Below are 20,004 nucleotides of genomic sequence, written 5' to 3' on the forward strand. Positions count from 1 at the left end.
TCATAGGCACCTATTTTTTGTACAAACCTATAGCAACAATCACTATATATTTGTAGGATTTTGAGTGCAATCTTTTGCATCTTGTCCATTGATTTTCTTTTTAGGGATATGTCTATGGAGAGTACTACATGATTTCTTTGTGCTTATCCTGATACATGGACACATCAACACGATCATTTTCCATCTCTTTTGCCTTCAATTCTAGACAACTAGTTTGCCCATAGTGAGCTAAACTAGGTTTATTTCCACTTCATAGATGAAAATTCCCTTAGAAATACATCAATCTCAATGTTGACCAAATTTGCATAGTTAGGATTCATTTGGTATCTTTGCTACCAAATTAGGTTTGAATCTAGGATCAAGTGAATTTGATGTTGGATGAGAATTGATGATACGTCCTTTATATCTATATACTCCCATGCAAACAAATCTTTGTCTTGTATAAAGGGTTAATAGACTTGCTCTGGAATTCTTGGGAAATTCATCATTGATCTACATCAAGTTAGGTTCTTAATGCAGATCTCTTTGACTTCTTTGATAACCTACCCCTCAATGATTCACCATTGTCACAAATTCAGGTGATGTGATATGTGGGCTCTTCTTGAATTGCCTCTATCTCTCTTGATCTTTAGTGAAACCCTTTGGAATAGCCATTTTGGCTCTTTATTATCCACTGGAATCTCTGTTGCTACCCTCATAGTGCTATCGACACAATGTTCAAGTTTATCCTCTATACATCTATAGCATATGCTTCCTCTACTCCTAGGCATTTGGGTTTACCTCTTTGAGAATGGTGATCTTCACCATAGGTATTCACACTCTTTTCCAATGTTTACAATGGTGAGCATATCACCTCCCCAATAATGCACCAATTTGGTGTTCCCTTTATGTCATTGCTCATTTTCCATCTTCACCACAATCAGTGTCACATGAAAATGCATTTCGTCCTGTCAAAACAGGACGAAACGTTTTCGAAATAATACGAAACGCTCCCAATGAAACGCATGTTTCGCCCAGATCCCAAAGAAGAATTTTTTCCCATTTATCCTTTCTGCCCTTCATGAATCGATTGCAATCCTACTGGCCTGATTTCGTTTGTGTACTCATCATCCTCTCCAGTCCGCTTCTACTCCCTATGCTTCCTATGCTCATGTGAGCTTGTGGCTCGGGGGCTAGCATATGTGCTAGCACTGCCACTGCTCCATTGACCTACTTGCAAGGCTCAAGCTAGCTGCTACTAGCCACCACCAACACAAGGCCTAGAGGCTAGAAGGGAGACCTATGCTAGAACAGTGACGCACTGATGCCATCAACGACCTGCTGCCTGCACAAGCATCGATGCCATGAATGACCTGCATAAACAGGCTGCAATCGATGCCCACACCTAGGGCCTACTGTGCCACCGACAGTCTTGCCCACCATCCCCTTTGTTGCTGTTGTTTTTTTGTTCTGCTCAGGGAGCAACACCTGGGATCAAGGAGCAGCAGCCCAATTTGCCCCAATTCTCTATTTCTTCCCAAATTTCAAGGCCTTCTCCATCATGCCTCCTCGCAAGTCTCCCAAGAGCACAAGGAACACATGGCTGCACTCATGTTCAAGAAGGTATTTTTTTGGCCCATGGTGGATTGCCATCAAAGTTTGAAGAGGTCGGGTCATTGCTCCTTCTACATTTGCCTTTGGAGATAATTGATGCGAAGGTGCAAGAAGCCAAGGAAAGTGAAGCACTGAAAAGAGGGGCCTCTACTTCAACAAGAACCTCAGTTCAAGTGTCTTCTCAAAGTAATACTAGGGCTTCTTCCCAAGTTCATATCACCCCGAAGTCTTCTAACATTGGTGAGTCTTTACCCAATGTCAATGCAAATGAAGCTCCCTCGCATGTTGTGGCTTCTCCACATTCATCAAGCTTTGTTAGTGTTGTTGTGGGTCATGATAGGATCCCAACATCCTCCCATATTCATCTCAAGGCTGCAACAACAAGAAAGAGGGGAAGAGAGCTGTCAAGGTGCCAAATCACCCTTGATGCTAGCTTTGCTCCAAAGTTCAAGCAAGAGGCTCAAATAGCTGAGCATCGTTTCTTCTATCAATGCAACCTTGCTTTCAACATAGCTTGATGTCCAACATACCAAAAGTTCCATCATGCACTTGTGGGAGCAGCCGCAGCAGGAGCTACAGGTCTACCACCAACAAATTATGAGTCCTTGAGAACTACCCACTTGACAAACCAAGTGAGGCAGATTCAAGCGGAGCTTGTGGGTTTGAGAGCTTGTTGGGAGTGATATGGTTGTAGCACCATGTTAGATGGATGGAGTGACACTGTAAGTTATAAGTACAACCCTTCACTCTTGACTCTTGAGTCTTTGGTAAGATTTGTGGTGGCTGATTTCAGTATTAACAACAAATGTATGATTTACTTATGGATCTTGATTCTTGTGACTTGCCAGATGTGGCCAGTGGCAGCGCCACATGATAAATATCTTGGTCTCATCTTGTGCTGGCACTACATTACTTCGTGTAGTTGATGCCTCTGCCCTTGGCTTGAGTATCACTACGGAATGGATTTATGGACACATTAAAAATGCCATTGAGGAGGTTGGGCCATAAAATGTGGTCCAAATTATTATTGACAATGGCTCTAATTGTGCCAAGATGGGAGAATTGGCTGAGAGAGATTATAAAAGCATTTTTTGGACTCCATGTGCTTCTCACTCGATGGACTTGATGATGGAGGACATTGCCAAGTTGGATTGGGTGCAATCTACTCTTAATAAAGTGACCCAAATCATCAAGTTCATAACAAGAAAGAGCCTTGCATTAGCTCTTTTTAGAGTAGTATGCAAGTATGATCTTGTGAAGCCATCTAAGACAAGATTTGGCTATCTCTTTCTTGTTCTTCAAAGGTAAGTCAACATCCTTTTTTAGCTAGCTAATTGAGAGTTCATTTCAATTCTTAATACTTATGTATTCAAATTTTGATTCTTAACTTGTCCTAAATTTGTAGGATGACACAAACAAAAGATGCGCTTAGGCGTCTCGTTTGTAGTGAAGAGTGGGAATCTTGGAGAGGAAGCCGCAAAGCGGAGGCACGTACAATCACTTCATACATCTTGGACAGTATGTTTTGGGAAGAAGCTGCAGCCATAAAGGCTGCCATTGCACCTTTGTACTTCATTTTAAGATTATTTGATCATGAGGGAAGTACAATGAGTCATCTTTATCACTACATGCAAAAGCTTAAAGAGACTATGCTCAATTGTAGATCTCTCTCAAGTCATAGGTATGCAAACTCTTTTGTGATTCTATCATGACTCATGAACTGCTACATAGAATTTTGAGAATGTTTATTTATACAAAATATTGAAATTTAATATATTGCAATTTACAGGGTGGATGATCTTCGTGCCATATGGACAAAAAGATGGAACTCGTTTCATAAACCAATCCATATTGTTTCCTACATGGTGCATCCATTGTACAAGTAGGAAAGTCATTGGCCCGATATTGTTCTTATGAATGGATGGACGTCCTATGTGGATACAATTCTCCCCTCTGAAGAGCAAGGAATGTGAGTACTAACTTCTAAGTATCTTGATCCTTGTAGTATATTGTACGATCAATTAGCTTTTACTTGCAACTTCTTTTGACTCTAGCATGCGTGCCTTTAAAGTCTACTTCATGAATCATTATCCTTATTCCTATCTAACACTAAAGCAATGTCCATGACTCATCTTATAGGATTGAAAGAGAGTTTGTCCTCTATGTTCATGACCGTAGAGCCAATTCAGGCAAGATGTGGCTATGAGTCTAGAGCAAAGGAAATTTGTTGTATCATGGTGGGAGATAAATGGGTGACTTACTCCCACTTTGCAAAGATTAGCTCTTCAAGTTTTATCATAGGATTGTACTAGTGGATCAGCTGAGCGCATATGGAGCATATGTGCGAACATCCATACTAAGAAAAGAAATAGGTAATCCAACTTATAAGTTATGAATGGTTGGATGCATTTCTTGAGTCTTAAGTCTTCTCCAATTTTACAAATCATGACTAATTAGAATCTAGATGCATTTTCAATCTTGTTTTAGTTCGAAATATTTATGTTTTATGTGATGTATCATGTTACAGATTAAGCACATCATAGCTCGATAGGCTGGTCTATGTAAATGCCAACCTTCGTCTCTTGGAGCAATTCAAAGACAAAGAAAGTACCTCGAAAGTACCAGTGGAGCTGAAGGGGTTGAAGTGTTACATTGGAAGGTGAAAGAGGTTGATCCTGAAGTTCTAAGAAAGCTTGAACGAGGCTTGGCTCGAGGGGAGAATATAGATATATCATTCATCCAAAGGCGCAGCAATGAGGATATAGCATATGATTTCCTTCGAGAGGATGAGGCATGCTTTCGATGCGTCACACGTTTGCAATCACGGGTTATTGCACAAGCATCTACTAGTGCACCACCCTTGATTGCAAGCATTGGCACTTCATCTTCACCATGCTATTATAGACGCCGATGAGATCGTGGTCGTACCCTTGCTACTAGTGGTCATAGTAGTGATTCCTTTGAGAAGATGATAGCAAGGGTAGAGGAGGAAGAGAGTTCCGATGGCACAGAATCCACAGATTCAGATGCAGATAGTGATAGTGAACTTGGTAGAGAGAGTAGTGAGCATTGAGCAGTTTCAAATTATGATTTGTTATCACTCATGCTACTCATTTTTGGAACTTTGAAGTTTGAGCTTATGACTCGTCACTTTGGGAACTTATCATTTCATATGTTTATTTTGGGAACTTATATTTACTTGACATTTTGGAAAGTAATGACTCATATACCTAGATTCAAATTTCAATGAATCAATGATGTTTATATATCTAGATGCTAGAATAAAATGTCCAATGTCAATATGCTTTTAAGTTTTGACTCCATAAATATTAATTGGTCTAAATTTGAAACTTGAGAAAGGAGACTTGAATTCTAAATGTGTTTTGTGTTTTGGATTACCTAGACACTGGGTGTCTTGACTAAGGACTTGACACTTGTATTTCTCTTTGTTCACTCTAAACTTGAATATAACATGTCTTATCTGCCCCTATCCTTGTATATATCAAGTATCATTTCGAAACCTATCCGTTTCGTCCGAAGATTCAAAACAAAACCTGTCGAAACCTCGAAATAATGAAACGAACGAAATGTTTCTTGTGACTATGACCACAATGAATGTCATAATGAGATAAGCACCACTTCTTTTAATGCACATATCTTTGAGCATTTCCTTCAATATCTCCAATTGATTTGCCATATGTTTAAATGATGATGGTTTCAACTTGAGCCAATATTGGACCTCTTCTAACATGATGTTAACACTAGATCCTCCATCAATGCGGACTCCTTTCACTATGTGGTTTGTATCTTCATGTCAATCATGGGAACTTCTTCATCCCAAATCTATGTTTTGATCACTTCCATTCTAGTTGTCAACAGCTTTGCTATCAGTAGCTTGTTGATTGGGAGATTCTAAAAGAACTTAGAGCTGCTTCTTATAGCTAACTCTTGCAACGGAAGACTTATTCAATATAGATCACTCTATCTTTACACAAGAGCAAAAATCCCTAATGGGATCCAGTTGAACTAGACCAAAGAGCATGTTAGGTGCTGTGCTTAGGTTGAAGTGTATCATAGGGAATGATGCCTATGGCAAGGCCATAAATACCTTCACACAACAGTCAAAAAACATTTTGTTTGCACAACTGATGCACTTCTTCAAGGTAGTGGAGGTATGGTCAACATCAAGCTTTATCTATCGAGGCAATGCATTCAACCTCTGTCTCAATGTCTACTCTCATCTATCGAACTTGAAGATAAGACATGGTTGCCTAATGATGGATCATCTAAATAAGATGATAACTATGTGAAACAAATTTATGGAAATTGGGTCTCATTTGTAGGCATCAGTCATGAGAAATAGTGTTGACACTTGTGTTTTATGGTATGCAAAGAAAGTTGTGGAAGCTTACCATTGGAGAGTTGCCTCAATGAGCTAAAATTTTTTTCTAAACTAGGGAACTATGCCTGTGATTAACGAATGGCAAGGCTATTAATTATTTCAAACAACATGGTCAACAAATATTAGTTTGCACAAGTGATGCTTTTGTCTAGGTAGCCTAGGTATTGACATAGTTAAGCTCAATCTGTGCTCCAAGACCTATGACCTGTCTCAATCTCAAATCCCACTATCCAACTAGAAGATTAGACGTGTGCCATAGTGATATATCATCTCAATAAGATGACCGTTTTGTGTGATAGATGGATTGAAATTGGCTTTAAGACTAATTTGAAGGTCTCTATATACCCAAAATTGCTAGAGGCACATCAATGAAGTTTGATGAGTTGATTAATCTATTGATCAAAGAAGAGGATTAATGACAAGAATCAATGGAAAACTATGTTAATGGTGTACTAGTGTCGAAGATTTGTAGCACACACTTCAAAGACAAGAAGCATCTACAAGGAGTGCACAACGAAGTGGCTCTATGTCCAAGTCCATATAGAATAAGTGGAATCAAGGATAGCAACATCCTCAATCTACTGCAAAGCAAAAGCAACCAACAAGAAGTAAGGTGAAATGCTACAATTGAGGCAAGTTAGGCCACATTGTCAAAGATTGCCATAGCAGCCGTCGTAAGAATGTTGGATATGCATTAGAAGGGTAGACAAAGGGGACATGTCTCATAAGATATGTTGTGTAGTGGACCTAGGATCCATAGGGTGAAAAAGACAATACAGGGTCAGGATATGTCAGTTCTAGACTATGCACAACCCTTCTAGTAAAAGCGTAATCGTTTTGATCGGGGATGAGATGCCAGACATGGTTCACGGACATCTCATCCCGGAATGGAATCGGGATGTACATCCCCCCGTAGTGATGGGCCAATCGTCCCTTTGATCCATGATAAGAGAGATTTAGATAGTGGCTCTAAGTGCATTGCAACATTTTTGGTTGAAGACCCTTACTCCAAGCAATGACATACCCGGGTGACAACAATCCACTACCAATTAAGGGAATTGGTGACATTCCAATTTAGTTGCCTAATAAGTAGATCAAATTACTATGTGATGTGTTGTTTGTGACTAGACTAGCAATGAATCTCTTATTTGTTTTGTATTGTGCTGGTTAGAAGGTTAAAATTTCACTTTGCAGATAAGAAAAGTAGTCTAAAAAGGGATCATTGGGCACATGATCAAAGATGACATACTATATACATTAACAAAATGGTTCAACTATCTTCACTTTAGAGCCACATAGTTGTTTCAACTACCAAATAGTGGGATATGTGCGAAGGATGCCTCATGAAATGTAACATCAAGAACCACAAGGGCAAAATAACCTTCAGAATTGGTGCATAGTAATGTTGGAAGTCCTCTGACAGCTGCACAATCATTTGCAGGTAGCAAGTATTTATCCACTTTTATAAATGATGCTACTAAAAGAATCATTTGAAAGTTTCAAGAATTCAAGATAAGCAAAGAACTTAGTCTAATCATAAAATCAAATGCCTTGGATCCAACAATGGGAGAGAATATACCTTAGTGTCATGCATTGGGTTTGGGCTTTGTAAGTCGATGATGTGGCAAAATGAAAGAATTGCACCCATAGATGAGAGTGCGAGAAGTGCATGCAAACCAAGGACATGTCCGGTAAGTCTTGGGCAAAAGTGATATGCACAATGGTGCACTTGATCAATCAATCACCCACTAGCTCGTAATTGATGTAACATTAGAGGAAGCATAATTGACATAACACATACTACATCATGCTAGAGGCAAACCCCTCATCGCTCGTACATGGCCTTATTGTTATCTAGGAGAACTTGCATTTTCTCTTCCTCCTACCTTAATCAAGCCCCATCAAGTACACACTAGCAAGGCCTCCCCTCTTACCTTGGCAAAGCGTTTGCCACATGCTATTGTTAGCAATATCAACTCTACTTGAATCATCAAGCCTAATTTCCAAGAAAAACTTCGGCAAGTCCCTCCAAGAAAGTAGGCATCACCATGATCCACTTATCTTAAGTCAACAATGTGTAGACATTATATGGTAATTCTATAGCCTCTCGTCCATCCTACACATAAATTGAGATCTCTACCATTTTAACTTTGTTTTTAAATTTCAAAAAATGAAAAGTAAAGGGAAGGAGGGATATACTCTTTTCATTTGGGTTGCACACCTGGTGATGCATATAGGTATCTGGGTAAGTCCCAAGACCCATTATCACTCTACCCTCACACTAATACTAGTATTACACTTGACATTTCTTCAAAGATAAGATCCCGATTATAAAAAATCTTCTTAATTGTCAGATTGTACAACTTGGATGCCTTTCTCATCTTATATCCCATGAATATGCATACCCCATTCTTTAGTGCAAGCTTGCCACTCTTTAGTACAAGCTTGCCTCTCTTATGTTTGTGCATATGGGCACATTTTATTGAAGGAAATACTCTAATATCTCTCCCTATTGGTTTAAATCCTATGTATGTCTCTACTACTATATTAACTTTGAGTGCATGTAAAGGTGTGTTGAGATATGGTGCCATGAGCACATATTAGAGGCTAAGTTATGATATAGGAATGTATTAAAGTAGCCACCCTAGGATGTGGACTACATGATGTGAAGATGTGGATCAAGGACATCCACAAGGAGAGATGTGGATCAAAGGATCCCACAAGTATTGACTATTCAAAAGATTCTCTCTATAAGAAGCCGATCTCTTGTGTTGCAAAAGCATAGATTTATAATGGACTCATTCATAGTTGCTCATCATCTCTTTCGTGGAGTTTCTTCTATTCTTTGAGCCTCCATAGTTCTTATGCTCATCAAGTTGCAGTAGGCTCAGCACGATCTTACATTCTTTGACATGGTATCAGAGCATAGGTTTAGCTCTCCTAGTTTAGCTCATTAGTAGTTCACTAGGATTGCTCCCATTCCTAGATTAGTCTTAGAATGTAAGATTAGTTTTAGATCTAGAGAGTTCTCTTGAGGTTTCATTGACATTCCTTCTTAGGGAGAGAGAGAGGTGTGGTCGTCCTTGCTTCCTTGCCAGCAGGGAATAAGGGTGCAATAAGAGCCAACGTGCTCACACTAGCTGAAGGCCAATTCCGAGTGCAGATACCCTCCCAAGAGCCTTTGATCATTGGCCATTGCTGGCTCACGCAAGACGCTCACACCAGAGCTATATATAGGTGCAAGACTCGCGGCGCATTTGCTTCTGAATTGCAGCTTCTCAGGAGACCATCACTCCTGTTAGAGTTCGTCCGGCGTCACGCTATAGTTCCCGGCTGTTATTAGAGTCCGTCGAATGGTTCCCCACCCTTCTTCATCTTCTGCTGGAAGCATCAACCAGCGGAACTCAGCTTCTCTATAGACGAGTCGTCCCACAGCACAACAAACTCGTGGCTCTCTAGGCTTCTCCACAACAGCCTCACCAGCCCATGACTCCTTCCGATGGAAGGAGTGAACGTGCCACAGCAGAGCAGCCACCTTCACCTCTGAAGCTCATCCCACAGCGTAGCCATCCATCTCTACACCCGACTTTCAGCATCAGGTACGAGCCAGTGAAGGCGGACGAACTGTGGCAGCGACCAACGCATCAACATGTGCCCTGGTGAGCTGACCTGCAGCGCCATCAGCTCAGCTGCTTAAAGTGTGAACACAGCTGAGGAACTAGCGGAGGTACTGGTGTATAAATCGTCGAGGTACCAAGGGACACCTTCGCTCCATCTCTGCAAGCCACACCATCGCCCACGGCTTTGTCGTGTCGCCATCTGATCTCTGCTAAGTCTGCTTTTCCCAAGGCTCTCAAACCTTTGAAATGGAAAAAAAAAAAACACTCGTGGCAGATAAGGCTTTACCTTGGTTAAGTTTAGTTAACCATCACTGGTGTAAAGGATTGGTTAGCATTGGTTAGACGGGTGTTAAGATTGAGCTTGAATCCTGGTCAGTTTTAGTAAAACCATCAGTTTGGAGGGCTACTTAAGACTGTGCCTTGCCACATCAGCATGCACAGTCAGCAGTGCGACCCAAGCACAATCCCTTTGTAAGCACACGCCTGCATACATCATATGAATCCCTATGCCACATCATCAATTGCCCCTCTTCTTCACAAAAACTTCGACAAGCTATAACTTGCAATACATGAATAATTTGCACATGCTCCAAAAAGGAAAAGTGATCATCTTTTCGAGCTCTACGTGCCTGTCGAGTCAAAATCATTGTTAGCAATTAAACATTGCCATTGAAGCAAAACAAAGCTCATGGTAAGATCTTTGCAACAAATGGAAAAGCAACGTATGAATGCAAAAAGCATGCCAAAAGTACAAGTGCACGAGATGACCATAATACAAAGCATGGCATCCACACATAAAGTGTTAAGGCACATGGAAGAACAACGAATCATGCATTAACCTACATTAAGCAAAGAAGAGAACGCCATCGACAACATGTATTGAGAAGCAAAAACCTTTCCACCTTTAGCCCACATGTTTGTAAAACAAACCTGACCACCTGCAAGTAGCCATGTAAGCACTCAAGGGAGGTATTGACATGTAAAAACCACACTTGACCACCGTAAGTAGCAAGGCATGCACTAAGGGGAGGTAATGGAATGTAAACTCACATCTGACCACCTTGCGGTAGCCAATGGATCATGGCACCGAGGGGAGGTGTTGAGATATGGTGCCATGAGCACATATTAGAGGCTAAGGTATGGTATAAGAATGTATTAAAGTAGCTACCCTAGGATGTGGACTACATGATGATAAGATGTGGATCAAGCACATCCATAAGGAGAGATGTGGATCAGAGGATCTCACATGTGTTGACTATTCAAAAGGTTCTCTCTATAAGAAGCCTATCTCTTGTATTGCAAAAGCATAGATTTACAATAGACTAATTCATAGTTGCTCATCATCTCTTTCATAGAGTTTCTTCTATGCTGTGAGCCTCCATAGTTCTTATGCTCATCTAGTTGCACTAGGCTCAACATTTTGACAAGGTGAGCCATGGATCAAATATATGGCTATCACTATTGCTTCTATCCAAAATGATGTTGGGATTCAGTGTCACCTCCGCACTTATGAATACCCCGAAGGACATGGGGAAGGAAGACTTGAAACAATAAGCGGATGATGAGAGCTGACATGTGAGAATATATAGAAGTGCCACATGTGTAATATCACAAAGGGAATGGGCAAATAAAAAATGAAGACGTGGGGAGACTAGGCTATTGTTAGGCAACATCATGTTGCAATAGAACTTTTCCATGTGGATAGCTATGTGGGATACCACATGGGCTAGGGGGGGCCTACTAAGAAATAGAATACCCTACGGAATGGTCCACTTATAGCCCAAAGAAAATGGGAAGACAAGGGGACTATATGGTCTAGAATACCATTTGGGGTCTATTAAGGGTTAGAATACCAATACAACTAGGCAAAAAATGGTTTACTTATAGGATATGGAAGATCAACAGATAAGCGGGTATTGATCAGGTCTACAATATAGACTTGTTTAGCCTAAGTTGGCACATGAGGGATCTTGTAAATAGCCCCTTGAACCTATAGTGAAGAGCACATAGGCTATGCTCAAGTTGAGGGATTGCTAGGATGACACAAGTGATAGCTTGTAGGGCTTCTAGAGGTGCCAATTAGAATGGTCTGTTTGTGGGTTGTGGTGTACACTAAAGCCATACTTTTTGAAGCATATTATATATATTCTTTTGGCTATTTTATTTGTTATATATTCCTCAAATCTTGTGCTTGTGTAAATAAGTATGCCCCTTTGAAGCTTTTGGTGTTCTTTAACAAACAATGAGGCTAAAGGAAATTCTCCATTGATTGTTTTTTCTAAAGAAATTAAGCAACAAAAAGGGCAAAGGAAAGAGAGTAGCAATATTGAATAAGCAAGTTCACTTTGCATTTCCCCTTATGAGATCTCCATTTTTCTATATGACCATTGATTATGCTCATCGAGATTGAATTTTGATGCATGTGTTGATGTGGCATATAGAGACTTCCACGTTGAAGAAAAAATAGGTACACCACAAGAGTCAAACCCGCAACCCCTGCTCCACAAATCCACTGATCTTGAACAAGTCGTCTGGACAGTAGTAGAAAGGACACACACGGTGCCACATGGTCCATGGGTGGTTTTTCTCACAATTTGGGGAGGATTGCTCCTTGTGAGCTTTGAGAGTTTTCAAGGGTCCATCCACTAGGCGAAAGGCCCCCCCCCCCCCCAAAAGTTAGGGACAAAAATCCGATGGAAATCACTCTCTTACATCAATATGATTTTTTAAAACCCATTTTCCTTTTCATTTGAGAAATTGTCTTTGCGTGACATGCAACGCTCATCGCCTCAACAAGATCGCCCAGGCTCTTGACTCACCAATGCGTCTTTACACGTGCACTTTGAGCTGCCTGGCCTATGCATTGCATGAAGGCCTCTACTACGATCAATACTCATTACCTTCTAGCCTCTACAATGGAGCCGATCCAATATACCCTGCTTCTTAAAGAGAGGCCACATGCACAGATGTTTGAATGTTTGGTCACATGCATGACTAAACAGGTCTGTCCTGGTGAAGTAGATCTGTATGGCGGTTTAGTTGTGAAGTGGAAGTGCCTCTTTGTGTTAGCCTCTCCTACTTTCTGTCCATCTGAACTCTGCCGCCTAAACCAGTGTGCCCTCTTCTCCTACTCTCTGCCCGTCTGAACACTGCTGCCTGAACCAGTGTGCTGTCCTCTACCAAGTCTGCCATCTGGTTCCTGGTCAACAAGCAGCAGCTGCTACAATTGGAGGCATACAGTTGATTACATCAGTGGAGCCATCCAAACATCCATGCATGTGGCTGCACTCTTAGCTTGCATTCATCAATGGGTTGCTGCTATGTCAGTGTTACCCAACATGAAGAAGCTTTCGTTGCTGCTCACCCGTGAGCTGGTTGCATGCAGTAGGTGGTGTTTATCCCTAGCTTTTTGCTGTTGTGAACCTCTGTGTGGCACTACAGTTTGTGACCATTGACCACGAGGCTTTAACTTGCCTTAGTCCGAGTGCTTCATAGCTGTTCTACTGCATGCTATGTTACTCTCCAAGCTTACATGTGCTTTACCAAGTCTTTGGTAGGCTAGTTGCCCTTGCTAGTGTAGCCTTTGCTGGTTCCGACTTTTGGCTTTGTCAGGCCATTTGCCTCCATCTAAGACAGACTCCTTGCAACTACTTGTTGGGTTACTATGTTCTTTTCTAGAGCCTTCAGGCTGATAATGGCCTCTGTAGGACTGGCCCAAGCCCTCTTACGCTCAGTATTGCTTGTTGGGTACGCCGCGCTACTTGCTAGCCGCCTCGCCTCACCTCGCCTAATGAAGCATGTATAAAACTAACACTAAGTCTTTGTGAAGATCTGCCACCTGCACGCTCCAAAATAACAAGGGAGATGCAATTTTTCACCCCTTCTAAAGCTCACTCCCCAAACATCAACCTCCAAGGTTAGTCTTTATCTTACAAACACAATCCTCAGGAGATCTCTAGAACTGAGTGAAAGGGAGTTAGCAGCTGCTACATGAGGAGAATGTAGACGCAGCATGTTGATATAAAATATATCAACATTGAACACGATACAATACCTATTCACCCTAAACAAGGTTGCCCTAAGCAAATAAGGATTGCTCACACTTACAGTTAGATACCATGCGGATTTCCTATATCCTAACTCACTCACCATATACAAACATATGCCTTTCTTTGCGGACCATACGTACATTGGCTTAAATGCGCCCCCCCAAAAAAAACACACACACACACTCTCCCACAAAAAAGAGGGGAAAAGATAACCAAGGTACAAACCATGTCAGGGTTAAGTACAAAATGGATAAAGATCAAATCTTTTTTATTTATACGGGAACCAATGGAAACCATGAAAGCACCATTAAAATTTACTCTCCCTCTTTTGTCACAGTCGATCTTCATCACAATATTCTTTGTTAGTTTCTTACGAGTAACACAGTTCCTAGAAAGAGAGAGAACTATGATAGCAACAGAGTCTCTTAATGTTAATGGCCTAGCTCTATTATGAGAAGATAACAATGTACTTAAGATATACAATACCCAAATAAACAAACCTTGACAAAGAGAGCTGCAAAGGCACTTACATTTTGAGCTACCAAAAAGGAATTTTACTGAATCAAAGAGTCTTCTATTAAAAGGACCAGATAATTGTCTCAGCAATTTATATGCATATGCGCATACACCCACCCACCAGCACATCCACACACATGCCCATTACATGCACAAACCTGCGCACGGACACCCACCACCCACATGTGCCCATGCCTGCACACATGCTTGCACTCAAGACGTGGGTATCTGACCAACCTGTAAACTCAGGGGGAGGCGATTGTGGGTCACATGTTTAGCTTTGGAAGGAGCTTACGCAATAGGTTTCTACCTGTAACCCAAATAGATTTCTACCTGTTCTTTTTCAAGTATCCACTGAAAGAAGAAGTGTCGTCGAATTTGACATGATGGTAGGGCAGAGACCTGCTCCTTGTAACCAGGGATTTTCGACTGTCCAAGCTTCATGCGCAGAAAAGTACAATGCCCCTCCACACAACGTATTTGCTTTGCATGTATTTTAGAACATGTCCCAGATTTCACAGCTAAAGAATCAGTCTGCACGTCTTGCTTGCCACACCTCCCCGTGTCTAAGGGAGAGATGAATGAACAAGAGTGTGAATAGCAATGTGCAGCTTGCCCTTACCTCTACAGAACTTACAGCGTGCTCATCAATTCACCCAATATCATGTAAGTGAGATGGGTTCCTGACCCCAAGTCTTAACCTCCTGTGTGACAATCTAGAGATTATGAGTGCAAAGCGTACTGCTTCTCCAGGATACTTCATAATAGAGAAGCTACTTTCATCGCACCTTCCCATAAAAGCGTACATCCAGTACTCAACCATTCAAGAATATGAGGCAGCACCTGTCTAAACAGCATGTGTACATGAGAAGATCTTTTTAATGTGGGAACTTCAGAATCTGCACCGTTAAATATTACATCGATGCCCTTCAAGTATCATATTTAGATTTACTTCCGAACCTCCTCCATTCCTTCACCCTTTCCAGTCCGTAGAAGAATTACTGTTTATTTTTGCTGCTGAACGAGTTTTTATTAACAAAAACTGCTACCCTGCTTCCAAAGTAGTGAAATATTGCCAAAGCAGAAATCCAAGAAAGCAAATATCAAAATGGAAGTCTGCAGGTGAACAATTTCTTAAGAGAATCCAATGAAACCACACCCATTTCCATCGGTACCTCAAACAACAGATGCAGAGTTTGAAAGCTGTCCTGCATTGTCTTAGATCCTCCTGGAAACTGCCTCTACAAAGTGAATCCCCCTCTGCACTTTCAACAACTTGCTCTGCTACAATTTCTCCAGGCTTCACTACAGGAAGCATTCTCCCCAAAAGAATTCTTTCATTTTACAATATACTTGGTGCTATAAAGTCTCTTCAAGTTTTTACAAGAGGCCGCTACATTTTATGGGGGTGGAATAATCTGAAGGTCGGTCTGCTAACTGTGCAAAGGAAATCGTGAGCTACAGGATCCCCTCAAAAGGATGCGACCAGAAGTCGTCAATCCGTTCAGGTCTATTTTATCCAGAGAGGCAGGGCCCTTATCAAATGTCTCAAGTGCTGTAACTTTTTCCATCGGCAAGAAATAGTTCTCTCTATGGATGAGCACTCCATCTTTTCACCTTGTCTAGACCATTTCCAACACCTTGATATTGCCCATGGAATTCGCTGCTACAAGTGTTTGTGACTTTCCTCTCCAACAGACACTAGAAACAAACTGCCCGGTATCATCTTCCGTATCCTGACCAGATATTGGATCCACGCAACCAAATTTGTGGGATGCCATTGGCATAGGTAAGGACTTATGATAGGTAAATACCTGACACATCAGTTAGACATGAGAACCTTACCTCATGGTTGACTCCCAATTTTCCTAACATTGATGACAAAGAATAGCGACCTTTCACAAAGGATCAGGATGCAAGCTTACCGAATTTGTCTCTGATCCACAAGCTATGTATCCATCCATAACAGACAGTCCAACGAAGTTCTGCAAAATACCAACTCTCACTTATACACCATGTTGGTATAAAAAGAATTGCAATACAAGAGAACATAAAATTTACCTCTTTACAAATTTAACAAAATTTCAAATAGGAATGATTAGGGGAAGCAAAAGAAAAGGATCTTGCATTCCCTCGTGAATGCATTCTTGCTTCTGATTACCCTCTCTGTTCCCTTTTTGTTTAAAAAATACTTCTTTACAAACCTAACAAGATTACAAATAGGAACAAGTAGGGGACAAAAGAACAGGATCTGGCATTCCCTTGTACAAGCATTGTTGCTTCCAATTAATCCTCTCTATTTCCTTTATCCTTCTCAGGTAAGAAGGAAGGAAGTATGCAAAGGGGAAAGAGAGGGAAGATGACATTGAAAAAAGGAGTTTCATTTGACTAAGAAAAATGCAAAGATCACGATGCAAAAGAAGCTTACCTTTTCATTGGTATGACCAGTGTATGTTAGGATACAAGTCTTGCAAACCCCTCCAGATGAACTTGTCCTTGAGAGATCCCAAAGCTTTAATGTATTATCTGTGGATGCTGACACGAGTGTACTAGCATCTAGAAACTTCACATAGCTTACTGCTTTGCTATGATTTGCCAGAATACACCATGGCAGTCTGGTGTTCCGTAAATCATAGCAATAGATGTTGTAGTCAGCCGAACCAAATGCTATCAGATGAGCAGAATCTTTAGGAAACTGTATGCAGCAGACATTCGCATTTGTCTTGATTGTCCCAATGCTCCCTTCCTTTAGACCAAACAGGATAATATATTAGCAGTTCCAATACAACATATTGAAAGCAATGCTTCCATTCTTTTGAGTATCATAGCTCAATTCCAAATGCAGCACACTGGTGCTTACTTTGCTTGTCCTGGCACTACCATAAACATAGTTTGACTTCTATATAGTACGCAAACAACAATGCCAATATTTCTTTGAATATTGCAAAACCAATGGTACCTGATTTATATTCCAGAGCTTAACAGAGCCATCATCACTACCGCTTGCTAGCTTCGTGGGATCAGCTTGAGAGAAATCCACTGACCATGCACGCTTCTCATGTTCTGCATATCGCATCAAAGCCTGGCCGGTACTAGCATCCCAGAGCTGAAAGACATTGATTCAATTTGTAAGATAAATTAAATAGAAGTTCATGTTGCCTTGCAACATTCAACATACGCCCTATGAATTGTTATTTGGCAATGGTACTAATCATTGTCGTGTACAGCTACAGTTTCCTATATTTTCCTTTCCTAAATTTTTTTGGAAATCAGAGACTTTTCTGTTGAGTCAAAATCCCTTTTCTCCCATTTCAAAACTTCTTAAGACTAGGTTGATAGAATGAACAGCACCAGTTTTCATAGCCGTGTACACTAGCTACAGGTATCTATGTTTTACTTCTCTGCATTTTTCGAAATCATGGGGCAATTCGCAAGAGCAAAATTAAAACTAGAAGTTCATGTTGCCTTGGAAAATGCACCCCCACATATGTATTATGCCATATGATTTGTCATTAGGATATAGAATTCAAAATGATGGAATGGATTCCATGTAGAGAGGCTTGATTCTTGCTAGCCACTTGAACAAAGTTCTCAAGGATTCTTAGATCTAAGAAGGTGCTTGGATGATTAGACATTGCAATGGCTTGCAAATACAAAAGAGGGCAGGCAAGCATGGAAACTCCATTAACCTTCACAAGAGACAATGGAGTTTCCATGCTTGCCTGCCCTCTTTTGTATTTGCAAGCCATTACGAGGCAATATGATACAATTTATGCATAAATTTTTATATTATACATAATATAATTATGAATAGAGTCCAAATCATACATAATACAATTATCTATACTTGAAGCATCACGCATGCTTCTATGATTCTAAATTCCTATGATGATTGATCTATCTCGTATCGTCTATTATCCATGAATGATGCTTCAACAATCAACATGTGTCATGAACTAAGTTCTAAGTTCCAAGTTCCAAGTTCTAACAAGTTTGAAGTTATTACAATCCTAAGTTTGAGAGGGAGGATAGAAGGGAGGATGGAGAGGTGAGAAAGGATGGAGAGGTAGAAGGAGGATGGGGAGGTGAAAGAGGATGGAGAGGTAGAAGGAGTCGGAGGAGGAGGATGGAGAGGTAAGAGAGGAGAGGTAGTGGAGGGATGATGACACGTCCCCATTACTCCCGAAACCTCTAATCTGCAAGCAAACACAAGAACACACCAACGTGAGGAAATTGAGCAGGCTGCTCACCACCCAACCATGACATCTTCGAGATGTGATCCCGAATCAGGAGATGTCCCCTCCGAGCCTCGAGCTGAGCTACTGGCACGAACTCCCAACCAGATCCTAACCAGCCTGGTGTTCCATACCACCAGGTGGCGCTGTGAAGCCTCGGATCTGCGGCTGGGTCTTGGGCTACGCTATGATGCAGGCGCACGTCCGCGACTCAAGACCTAGCACCTGGGAACGAGACTTGCTCCCCTCGGCTCCCTAAGAACTGAATCTCTGGGCTCCTCATATAGACTCGGGCCCCAAGTGTCAAATATAGCGAAGACCTCTAACTGGTTCGTACCATTGCCACTCAACCCGAGAATCAAACCTGCCTAGCTCTCTAAGCCTCCCCAAGCTACCTGAGGTAGTCGTGTGTACCCAATACACGTCGGATACCAATCCGTGCACATGACATACTTCCCCTCCTCTAAGAACTCACTTCTGAGTTCGCTAAAAAGCCCGGGAATGTCCTCTGGAGGTTTTGTAATGTCTCCCATGTTGCATCCTCCTCAACACGATGATCTTGTATTCCGTGATAGTTCTATTACGAATCTGTCTTTCACAAAATTCAAGAATACACTCAGGTTCGTGTGGAATAAAAGTCAAATCTGTAACTTCTATTATTTCTTGAGGAGAAACAAGTTGATCATCCGCACCCAATACTTCTTTCAGTCTACTGACGTGAAATACTAGATGTACTTTAACATCAAGAGGCAATTCTAGTCTATATGCAACTGGTCCAATTCTTTTAATAACCTTGAACGGACCACAGTATCTGGGGGAGAACTTCGGAACCAAACCAGTACTTAGGCTCTTGGATTCCTTAAGAATTCGCAAATATACCATCATTCCTTCAGAGAACTCTCCAGGTGAACGATGTCTATTAGCATAAAATCTGTCCCGATCTTGGGCACTTCTAATAGACTCCTTGGCAAACTGCAACATTTCCTGCATGTCTAGCAAGAAGGTCTTTGCAGCATCATTTTGGATTCCCTTTAACCCAACCATAATTGGTGACTTAGGTTGAAACCCGTACATAAGCATAAAAGGACTGTAATCAGTACTCGAATGCTTTGTACTGTTAAAAGTAAATTCTATCATAGGTAGATAATCTTCCCATGAAGACTGTCTCTTAGAAACATATGCCCGAAGCATATCTTCAACCAATTGGTTGACCTTCTCTGTACTGCCATCGGATTGTGCATGATCTGAGGAACTCATACTTAGAGTAGTTTCTAGCTTCTCAAAAACAAGTGTCCAAAAGTTACTTGTAAACTTTGAGTCCTTGTCGCTGACTATGTCAGAGGGCACACCATACAGCTTAAACAAGTGGTCCACAAACTCGTGAACCGGCTGAACAACTGAAATAGTTGTTCTAGTAGGTAAGAATCGAGCCATTTTTGTCAGACGGTCGACTATGACCCAAATGGAGTCATGACCCTTGCGCGTTCGAGGCAAACCAATAATAAAATCCATCGAAATACTTTCCCATTTATTACCTGGAATTTGTAATGGCTGTAATAAACCCGCACTTCTAAGGCGTTCTGCCTTAG

The 20,004-nt window shown here is 41.2% G+C and overlaps 1 protein-coding gene across 1 annotated transcript in view; it reads right to left on the reverse strand.

The window, feature by feature from the left end:
* Positions 1 to 14,254: 14,254 nt before the first annotated feature.
* The window catches only part of SPA4 (SPA1-related 4), a 38,748-nt gene continuing 32,998 nt past the window's right edge, over positions 14,255 to 20,004 (reverse strand). Inside the window, exons 5-8 of the mRNA XM_087387106.1 lie at positions 17,140 to 17,286; positions 16,609 to 16,926; positions 16,106 to 16,165; positions 14,255 to 15,994 (exon numbers count right to left, since the gene is read on the reverse strand). Of these exons, the coding sequence (XP_087243232.1) occupies positions 15,803 to 15,994; positions 16,106 to 16,165; positions 16,609 to 16,926; positions 17,140 to 17,286 (717 nt within the window). The 3' untranslated portion in view covers positions 14,255 to 15,802. The remainder of the gene's footprint in view (positions 15,995 to 16,105; positions 16,166 to 16,608; positions 16,927 to 17,139; positions 17,287 to 20,004) is intronic.

The sequence above is a fragment of the Dipteris shenzhenensis genome, chromosome 2 (genome assembly GCF_047967505.1).
Source record: "Dipteris shenzhenensis isolate YYH24624 ecotype China chromosome 2, Dip_SZ_1.0, whole genome shotgun sequence".
NCBI lineage: Eukaryota > Viridiplantae > Streptophyta > Polypodiopsida > Gleicheniales > Dipteridaceae > Dipteris > Dipteris shenzhenensis.